We start from the raw sequence: 11,174 nt of genomic DNA, 5'->3' as shown, positions 1-11,174 counted from the left end.
GTCTTCTCTTTCGATCATCAAAAGGATCAGAACAAGGTACTCAGAGGGGGGCCGTGATATTTCAACAAAGCTCCTGTGATCATGCAAGACTATGATGGCTTTGCTGCTCCTCAATCGGTACCGCTGGACACCCTGTACTTTTGGGTGAGAATCAATAACATCCCATCGGCTCTGGAAGAGAAATAGACGATCATGAATGTGGCCTCCATGGCTGGGACGTACTAGGAGTTAGATCAAAAGCTATTTGACAACTCTGGTAAAATTAAGGTTCGGGTAGCACATGAAATCTCCAAACCTTTCTTCCAGAAAATGACCCTCAAGCTTGCTCCTAGAGTCATAGCCGAGATAGATTTCTTTTTCGAGAACTTGATTGGTAAATGCAGGAAGTGTAATCTGAAATACCATGCCCAAGGTGTTTGTCAGGCGGTGTCACCATGTAAGCCTTCTGAGGAGACAGAGCAGGTGTGCCTCCCACTGCCAAAATCATTCATGGGATTTGTTAAAAACAGGTTTGTCAATGGCGCATTCAAATTCCAGGGTGTGCAAATACCTTTATTATCTCCTGTAGCACGTAATCTGTTTGGCTCCTATGACGGCAACAAGCCTCGAAAGCCAATTGTTATTCGAAACACAGGTTTGGAGACTCGAGCTGATCGAACTGAGGGTACTAGCAAGGATGCCCTAGCTCTGATACCTCTTGAGGAAGTACCGGCGGATTTAAAGCGCAGTAGGCCAGCTTCCCCTTTCTCTTCCCCAAAGAAACTCAAGTTTCTGCTAGGTGAAACATCAGAGGGTATAGCTATGATACCAAAGAAACTGAAAGTCTCGGAGTTCCACACCAAATTCTCTGCTAAATCTCTTGGTTTGGTTGAGGCTCTAGGAGGAGTTCTAGTTCCCAAAGAGGGTACAATCCCAAAAGAGCAGACGCTGCCAATCAAGAAGAAGAAGGGTAGGCCTTTGGGTTCGAAGAACAAAAATCCTTCCAAGACTAAAAAGGTATCTGCTGAAGAAGTGCTAAGTGTAATCTGCCCTAGCAAACCTCCAAGCCCAAAGAGCAAGGAGAAAGTTAGTTTATTTGCTTTTGAACTTAGTCTATTTACTTGTCTTTGGTAACATAGTTTATAGGCTTTCTTGAATAATTCAGCGTGGGTACCGTCAAATGATCAGATCTAATCTATGTATCGCTGTGGTTTACCACAAACTCTTTATTTACCCATAGATAGTAGAGGGAGGATATGTAATGGTCCTTTTTGGTCTGAGTATTATTAATATATCGACATGATATTCTTCAAAAAAAAAAATCTAATTAAAGGAGTTGATTTTGGATCTTAATTAGTAATAGCTATACCAAAGTATTCAACGAATTTAGTTTAGGGAAATTTCAAATCAGATTGTCTTGAATTTACTTTTGTATCAAAAAGGGAGCCATGTATAATAATTAATTTTTACTTAATTATTCTAGGTAACTTGTATTAGAACATCTTTAGCAATGCTAGCCATTTTTGAGTCAAATTTTAACCAAAATAGCTAAAAAGTCATTTTAGCTAGCCACTTTAGAAATACGTCTGTATCAGTGCTCTCTATTTTAGCTAATTTTGAATTTATATTACTTTTTAAATGAAGATTAAATAGTTTAAATGTATTTATAATTTATATAAAATAACTCAAAAGGAATGTTTTAAATTATAGAGAGTCTCATCTCGCTCTCTATATTTAGGAGCGAGATAGCTACAAGTTATAATAGAGAGCCACTTAGGAGTCTGGTGCAGCTGCTAAAATAGATAAAAAGTTAAACATGCTCTCTAAAATAGCTAAGGAGCTAAAATAGAGAGTCTACTAAAGATGCTTTTAATGGGGGAGGTAAGAGGAGTATTTGTTTTTTTTTTCTCTTTCTTTCTTCTTATTTGTCTTTTCATATGAGTTGACAACGTTTAATAACAATTGAAAAAAAAGTGGAGGTCCCGATATCAAATTTGGAGGTTCAAATAGAACCATCCTTAAGAAAATGCGAGCTTTGAGCCATTTTATGTTTTAATTATTTCTTTTTTTTTAGTCAAATTTTAGCTATTTCTTCCTGATGTGGTTAAATAATTAGGGCTCCAAGGTAGAAATGTTGCCCACCGATAATCTGTTACTTTATTTCATGGGATAAGTATGCAATAAAGTAAAAACAAACAAGCAATAAAGTGAGTGGTGTTCACCGGTGAATAATTGATAGAGAAATCATGATAAATCATGTGGTTAATGATGAAAAACAAAACGAATTCAAAATTAAAATTTAATTACAACAGCTAGTAACTAATCAGGTGAACATTTCCAGTTAGGGGTCATCATGGGCCGGGCTATGGCCGGCCCTACCCTAAATTTTAGGGCTTAGGGTCGGGCCAGGCCGGGCCTAGTCAAAGTCAACTTAGGGCCGGGTAGGGTCGGCCCGGAGCTTAAATATGCTAACCCTTACCCGCCCGAAAAGCCCAATTCGCTAGGGCCGAAAGGGTCGGCCTTCCGAATAGGGCCGAAAAGGGCCTTATTTTGTATAACCAAAAAAAAAAAAAAGTTATTTTTTTTTCCTCAAAATGTGGCTCAATGATTATATAGGTAATACAAGACTCTTTGTTTTTTGTTGATCATATTTAATACACACACACACACACACACACACACATATATATAGAAATTAACTTATAACATTTATTAATTTAGTTAAGGTGATTATATTCAATTAACTATCTCTCTAAATCTATCAATATTAATTGTTGTGTAACAAGGAAAATAATAGTTAAAGAAAACAAAGCCTATGTAATAGAAAATAATAAAAATAATATATAAATTTTAGGGTAGGGCTTTTAGGGCCGGGCCGAGCTTAGCCCTTACGGGCTCAATTGGGCCGGGCCGTAGGGTAGGGCCGGGCTTCATTTGCATGACCCTTACCATACCCTATTTGAGAAAGGGTAGGGCCGGCCCGCCCTAATGTAAGGGCCGGGTCGGGCTTCGGCCCTACGAGCCGGGCGGGTTTAGGGTCGAAGGGCTAAATGATGAGGCCTACTTTCAGTGATGAAGAATTTAACCACCACAGGTGGTCGAGTTGGTCAGAGTCTTCAGGTGTGGAACCCCTACACCCGGATTCGAATATCGCTAACGCTGATTGAAGTTTAAATCTCAATCTTTTTTTTTTTTTGAATAAAGGGCTGGTGAGGCAGCAGAGAGGAGGAAATGTTTTTGACATGATTAGTCTTTGGACCTAGAAAGTATTTGAGGATATCATGTGATCTCGATAAAAAATAAAAAATAAAGTGATGAAGAATTTATATATAGGAGTAGGACAAATTCGAGCAGCAAATCTATCCCATGAAGCTCTATTCCCTTGAACTATGAACGAACATATAGGAACTACACAACTCTCAGTAGCCCACAATCAACATTACAAGAACACCAAGTCCTTCACCTAAACCATCAACACATTTACATTACCAACCATATCAACCATGGCATTCCTAGAAGAAACCCTAGTCAAATTGCTTCACCATAAAGTTCTCTAGCATTTCTAAGATCACCAAAGTAGCATAGGTCTTAGAAGATTGTTGGGAACAATTTTTCGAGCAATCAAACAATTATAAAGCTTTAGGCATTCCTTGAGGAACTGTCTGGCTTAAAAATTTGATCTAGTAAGTTGTAATCACATTGTACATAAGTAGACTTGCAACAAATTTTTCAAAACCAAAGATTTAGATGAGATATGACATTACTTCGTGCATTCATTGCAAAATCGGGGACATGTGTAAACAGTAAACATTGTGCATTGTTAGTTTTTCTATTTCGATTGCAACAATAGCTACTTTTGATGTGATTATAGATGCTCTAGCAATTGGTTTTAACTTTTTAAGATTTCTGCTTTCAACTTCTAGACTAATTTTTATCCTTTCAAAATCGAATCAAATTCGTTCATGCTAACCGACTCGATCAAATCTTAGCCAAACTTTTTCCTTCGGTTTAATTATCAACAAACAGAAATGAGTGATTCGATGGAACACCACTACTAAAAATCTTTAACTTATTGGGCTAATCTTGTATGATACAAGAAGAAAAATCCTTGGGCTAATAAATCCCATAACACTTGTTAATGAGATGGTGACTTAAATTTATTGGCACATGTGAGGCTGGACCTAACCACTTGCAATCTTGCACTGAAATTAAATCGGCGAAAATGGTAGCCAGTCTTGGACGTTTGTTCCTGTATCATGTTTAAGTCTGTCATCTTCATGCACCTATCCATCTCCATATATACTCGAGTAACTCGACTACATTAAGATACATGGAAACATCAGCAGTTCACCACTTTAGAGGGTGGAGCCAGCATTATTTAGAGACCAGGAGCTTTCCAAGGTAACCTAGATAAAAGTTCCCAAATTATGTTAGAGGTTAGATCTTAGAGGCCGTAGGAGAGCAACATATATAATTCATTGAGCTCTTGGCCGTAAAGGTCATACTTCTTGACATGAGGCGAGAATATGACCCGAAAATGACACAGATGACACGGGATTAATAAAGATCCACTGTTGCCTTTTATGATTCATGCATGTATTGTGGTTAGCAAGTTAGGTATCTTACGGTTTTGTTGTACTTATTTTGTGTTTAGCAAATTTGTAACCTTAGATCAAAAATGTTTGGAATTTAGCTCATTCCATCACGTCGAATAACCAAAGTATTTCTATTGAGCAAGTTCATCTATTACAAAGTTGTATAAAGTTAACAACTACAAAATAACCAAAAGCTAATTGTGAAATTGAAATATATAGACCGTTATATGCAATTGAGCATTTGGGATAAGATTATTGAGAAAGTGTTTTAACACTATTAATTATAGATAAATTTGCTGGCCGGACTAGGGTGATTAGTAACAACACTAGCTAGACACAAAGCCTGACTGGCCGTCTGCCCTATTGGCTATTGCCACATTAATAATATCCCACCCCCCACAAAAGTATAGTCCCCATCCTTCGCCCTCTACTAATTTCATTTCAAAAGTCTGCAGCTTGGTCCAAGCTAATACTTGATACTAACACACGACACTGAACATGAAATCACATGACTTGAACCCTTATAGTTGGGGGTCTGTCTCAGAGTCCCAACCCTACGTACAAGTATCAAAAAGGTACCTCACTTGGGTTGAAGGTGTTCAACAAAAGAACAATAGCGGCTTGAACCTATTCAAAAAAGACTGTCGTTGGTTCGCACCAATTGGACGGATGATTTCAGATCTAGGTGTACACCAAAGTATGGTCGATCGGCTCAAACCAATCCAATACCTACGCCGGAATTTGCTTTTGTCTTGACATTCACCCTAAATTGAGAATATGACTTGCTCTAGTTCCCTCCATTCTATCTCTGAATTAAATCTTCGATTTTCATGCAAAAAACAATGTTATAATGGCAGCCCATAAAAAATGTGTATGCCACAATGTTATGTTAAATATTAGCTCATTGGTTAGAGCGTCCACTATCTAGAATTTAGGTTCTGGGTTCGAGTCACCATGGGGGTAGAAGTGAATTCCTTTGACCATCTTTACAAAAAAAAATAAAAATGTTAAATGTTACTTCCTAAAGTGGACAATGCTTGTCCCCTGGGTTTTCAAAAGCCAAGTCTCTTATAAGCCTCAATCCAGACCAATAATCACCAAATAGGAAAACAAATTCAATCTGTTATCCATCCCAAAAGATTATAATGAAGCTAAGCTTTGCCTTAGAGAGAGAGAGAGAGAGAGAGAGAGAGAGAGAGAGAGAGAGAGAGAGAGAGAGAGAGAGAGAGAGGATTTTAATGCCAGAAATGTTTCCTGTAAACTTTGATTCTATACAGTTTTCCAACCCAAGTAAAGCATATAGCTCCCTATAAACCTGAAGATTAACCATTATATCTTTCAGGTTTAAAACCCATAAAACCAAACAAGAACTCATAAAGTCACTGTTAATTATAAATCTTTTCTGCTTCCTAAGAAAGATTGAAAGAAGAAAAATGACTAGTCAGGGCTCTTACAGGCACAGATCAACAAGGAGAATTCCGGCCTGTCCTGTCCCTTGTGTTCAAGAACCTTCTCTTCCAGCCAAAGCCTGCTATCCAATCCACTCCTAGTCCTGAACATAAACACAGCACGCCCAGATTTTGGGTTGAACAACCAATCGTGAATGTCCCACAACAAATCCACCAGCAAACCATCTAAAAAAATTGCCTGGTTCCCTCTGAAATTCCACTTCAACCTCTTCACCTGAAAAATCTTCTTCTTGTCAATTGAAAACGTTAGCACCTGGCTTTTCGAGCCTCCTTCGTCGTCTCTGTCACACTTGATCAGAATGTCATGAGCTATTCCCGAGTCACAGAATTGAGCCTTGGTTGAATACACTGCATTACCAGAGACATGCTCACTCCTGGAGACCAATGAGAATTTCTGCTGTGAAATGATAGTCTTGTACTTCTTCAGGTCCAGCACTTCTTCTATCTTGTCCCCAAGGATCAGACCAAGTTCTGAGTCTGCCAAAACCAATAAATAAAAACCATTTGTTGGCTCTGGTCCTCCATTGTGATAATCAGCAGTGGAGAAATCCCAAAACACTTCTATCTTTAAATTGCAGGATTGGAATGTCCTGGTACCCTTTTCCTTCTGCAGTCTCTGGGAATTCGAACTCGACAATGATTTTGATTCCCAAGATGAGGAGGAGGAGGAGGAATTCATTTTGTACTCGTCCACATTGACAATGAGTCCTTGGCCTGAAATTCTGTTGTACCAAGTTAGAGTGATCAAAAGCTGCTGGTGGTTCAAGAGCTTGGTTTTGTATATGCATGTAACTTCATTTGGGATTGAAGGAATCAACTTAGGGGTCACATAGGCTCTGTTTGAAGGCCCTGAACAATATGAATCTGATACCTTGATAGCATGTTCATTGTAACAAGTAGCTATACTTCTCATTTGGGTGTAGAAATCAAATCCCAGAAATGAAGAAACTCAAGGTGGGAGATCTGTATGACAACTCGGTTTTGGGGTTGGGAGAGGCAAGAGGGTACCTTTTTGGTTTTGGTTTGCCTATGGTTGAAGAAAAATGGAAGTATTGAAGGTGACAAAAGAAGGCATGGTACTTGTTCTATTCTTCTTCTTCTTCCTCTTGTTCTCTCTGGTTTACTTCCATGTGGGGGTGCCCTTTCTTATTCAGAGAACATAAAACTGTGCAAATGAAAAATCAGAGAGTGAATGACAAATAAAGGAGGACAGTGAAATCCATGTTCTAGGCCAGCCCATAGACATTAATTACGGATTCCCCTAACCTTAACCATTCTTTTAAGAATATTCAAACAGATGACCATAACTCCCTTTTTATGCAATTTGCATTCGTAGAAAAATGAAATAAATTTTTAGCATAAAAGCTCTGAGTATGACCTGATCTGTTATACCTGACAATTAAAATACAATCTAGGTATAGTTAATCACCTAACCTAACCTAATTGAGATTGACAAGCGCACAAAAAGGGGGGAAATATGATTTATGAGGTTTCCTATAGAATAGGTCTTTGATAAGCATTGGACTTTTCTTTTTAGGGTGGGGGAGCAATATTTCAAAATTAATTGGAGTAATGTTATCTATAGCCGATAGTACGTCGTACTGTGAATCAGTCAAATTTAATTGTGTATTTAAATAAAAGTCTATAGATTTAACTTATTTAAGAGTAGTGTGGGAAATAAAATGCTATTACATTAGTCGGCGAAATCTCTAATGTTACTTATCTGGTAACATAACATGTCAAATTGTTTGGTAAGAACAACGTTGTTCGTGAATTTATCGCTGATTTTCTTTGAAGTTCTGTAAGAGTGCGTTCAATTAAGTTTGGGTATATTTTCAGAAACGATTACATGTTTAGATTGGTGAACAACACTTAGGTAAGCCGGTAAGGGTAGGAGCTGACTTTAGGGTTGCTATTTGGATAACATGGAGTAATGTTGATGATGATGGTGATAAATGGATGATGGTGATGATTGGGTCCACGAATTCAAAGCATGCCATGAGATTTCACCTACTACAAAACTGAACTCACATATTTGAAGACTAAGCTAAGGTTTCTTCCGAAGAGAAATTAAAAAGCCTTTCTTTATGGAATTGGTTAATGCAATTAAGTTATTGGCGTAGTTGGAGTTACAAAAGCTAAACTTTACGTTTTTTTTTTTTGAAAGGAGCTAAACTTCACGTTTAGAGGAAAGGGGAATCCCAAAAGAAGAAAAAACCAACAAATCTGTACCTGGCAATTATAAAGCTTTCACATTACCATAGTAAATTGAAATGACGGTTACAAATGGGGAGATTAATAAAGAGAAATTACTTTCTTAGAAAAGTTTCACACGTGAAGATCCACTCCTTTGGACCTTTTCCTCCTAAGATTATTGTGTGCATCCCACGCAATTTTTGTCACCGGCCCTCTCACACATAAGATGTGAGATTTGCTAATAGTAACAAGGAAGGGGATGCAGAAAATGTCACAACTAAACATGTTAGCATGATGATGTATAGTGGACAACTTGATATGTAGTTCGGGTGGTTAGAAAATACTTATTTTACATTCGAGATCCTGTATTATTTTCTGGTGAAGAGCAAACATTATTAGTAGATGACCTCACAAGAAACATATAGTTTTGGCGGTTAAGAGCGCATGCATAGCTAGAAATGATGAGAAGAGTTAACTGACCTTAATGAACATTTCATAAATGTTTATTTACACCCTAAACTTTTCATGTCATCGGTTAAGAGAATACTTATTTTGAACCTGAGTTTTTTTTTTATTGGAGGTGAGGTAACAAGCCACTTCGGTTACGCACCCACCCGGTCAATATTCAAACCGAGGTCCACGAGGGTACCCAGCAAAGCCAGACTAATCCCTAGCCGCAAGCACAGGAACCAGAAGGCCCCTCAAACCTGCTGGCCAAAAAATGGTGGGAGTTAAGACTCGAACGCTCAACGCTAGACATGGAAGTTCCATGCTAGTCCGCTCGACCAACCTTACCATGCTTGGTGGTGTATTTTGAACCTATGTTTATGCGCTCGATTTGTTCAACTTTTATTCATTTAGAAGAATTCTCCTTGTTAACTATTACTATAATATACATGCTTGCTCAAAGGAAAGAAGAATGGAACCTCCTTAACTATTGTGACTCAATGATGGCAAAGGGAAGTCGAGGGAGTCTTGCCTGCAAAGAAACTGCATGTCTTCATAATATACCACACCAATGAAATGAACTCGATCATTGTCGAAGTGGCCATAACTGTCAATTACTGAGAACACGCCTGCATTTTGATCATTTATACAAGTGCTGCGTAGTCGATCCATCTTTTCCCTTTAATTTGTTGTAGAACTAGAAGAGAACCCGGATCTGATGATATCATCAAAAGCTAGCTGATGAATCAAAATATGGCAATGTCTGTATGGTGACTGACTGTCTGCACTAGTGTACTGAGTGATTCTCTACATGGCCAGACAAGGTTTTTTTATTACTTTCCCGGAAAGTAGAAGGAAAAAGTTAATTTCTTCGATCTTTACCTCTCCCAGAAAACATATACCTGCAGGGAGATAAAAGAATCAAAGCTGCAACAGCAGTACAGCTCCTGAAGTCACTTAGTTAACATGGCCACTAGTTATTATTCAACCAAACACTTCTAAAAATAATTCAAAGCTTCCTCAAAATCAAATATACACGTAGCCAATAATTATGATATACACAGTGACGGAACTAGAAATTTGTCATTATAGAAGCGTGATAAAGGATTCTCATTGAGACATTTCGTAGAAAAAATTTGCCCAACATTTTGAAAAACATCACTGAAGTCGGCAATGATCTAACATTAATGGGAAAATAGCTTCCTCAAAGTTATATATACTTCTTTATTTCAGCCAACATCCTATGATACACAATGACGGAGCAAGCAATTTATTTTTGTAAGGGTGTGAATAGAAGAAGACTCTATATGAGACATTTTATCAAACAACTTTTTCCTACATTTGGAAAAGCAAAAAAATCAATAAAGTCAGCCATGACCTAGGATGAATGGGGAATCAAGAGAGTTAAGGGGAAAAACAAAAGGGGTAAGAGTTGTAATTGGGATTAACGAAGAACATAAATAAAATGCTTCAATCACCCTCATATACCTTGTGTACAGAATTTATCATTTATGTAAAGATGTGCAAGCAAAGTAAGAATATCCTTTTCTTATCCCAAAATCATATATGCCTCCTCCTCACAGAGTCATAGACCCATAAAGCAATTATTCCTTGCACTCTGTTGGGATATATAGCAAAACTGCATACATCTGTGCACCAGCTAATCAGAGAAAATGAAACTCAAGAGTTCAGAATATGATCTGGAAAATGAATCAGAATCTATTCCCATATCAAAACACCAGCAATTATCATATCTACATCTGCAAGCTAAGTACTGCAATGCAGACTATACAATACAGTTTTGCACACCGTTTTGGGCAAAAATTTTGACGACTTTCTTTGTTTTGGCCATTGCATTATTTTCAGGTATTAGTTATAATAATGAATAATATAGTTGGAGACTGCCAGCCTTGCTTCGTAAAATATCATATCTAAACTGTGCAATAGCAGAGCTGTCAGTACAATTTCAAAGCAGGGTTTTTCTGAGCCAGACACAGTTCAAGCCTGTGACTTGTTTGAAGAACAAAACATGATGAACACCTCCTCTGGAGCGTTCTCCACTAGATGGGACTCATAATACTGCTTCTTACACAATTTTTGGCATCAATGTTGCTTCTGTACTTATTAAAAGCACCAGTCTATTTAATGATTAGTTGTTTCTGGAAAAGCTTTAGGGTTATTATTGCATTTGAAACCTATAAACAAAGATGCGAGTTTAACAACCGAGCACAAGACACATGTGGAACTGAATGAAAAAGAAACAAAAAATGATGAAATTAACAGACACTAAAAGGGCCCCGTCTCTAACTGGGTTTTTCCTTCAGACCCTGCTGTCTAATATGAGACTAGATTTGGATTTTGATATCTTGGGCCGGACCTTATTGAAAATTTGGAGGCACTGGGCCCTAGCCCAATTGTTCTTTTCGGTTTTAGGTTAATGATGAAAACTTTATGGTCTAACGATCAACTTCCTTGGCTGCAAGAATTT

The 11,174-nt window shown here is 37.8% G+C and overlaps 1 protein-coding gene across 1 annotated transcript; it reads right to left on the bottom strand.

Annotated features, from left to right (window-relative positions):
* Window positions 1–4,106: 4,106 nt before the first annotated feature.
* LOC133721513 (uncharacterized) lies at window positions 4,107–7,373 on the bottom strand. Its single transcript, XM_062148149.1, has 2 exons — window positions 6,029–7,373; window positions 4,107–4,385 (listed from the first exon to the last, which is right to left on the bottom strand). Exons 1-2 carry the CDS (start codon window positions 6,954–6,956, stop codon window positions 4,354–4,356), a joined length of 960 nt encoding a protein of 319 aa, XP_062004133.1. The 5' UTR covers window positions 6,957–7,373; the 3' UTR covers window positions 4,107–4,353.
* Between the last annotated feature and the right edge of the window lie 3,801 nt (window positions 7,374–11,174).

This window comes from Rosa rugosa, chromosome 7 (assembly GCF_958449725.1).
Source record: "Rosa rugosa chromosome 7, drRosRugo1.1, whole genome shotgun sequence".
NCBI classification, from domain to species: Eukaryota; Viridiplantae; Streptophyta; class Magnoliopsida; order Rosales; family Rosaceae; genus Rosa; species Rosa rugosa.
This window is presented reverse-complemented; position numbering and strand designations above follow the sequence as displayed.

Excerpts from the sequence above, each read along its gene's own strand:
- LOC133721513 (XM_062148149.1), bottom strand. The coding sequence starts at position 6,956 with ATGAGAAGTATAGCTACTTGTTACAATGAACATGCTATCAAGGTATCA. Across the intron at positions 4,386-6,028 it reads CTCCTTGTTGATCTGTGCCT|GTTACCTTGGAAAGCTCCTG; the intron begins GTAAGAGCCCTG and ends ACTTTTATCTAG.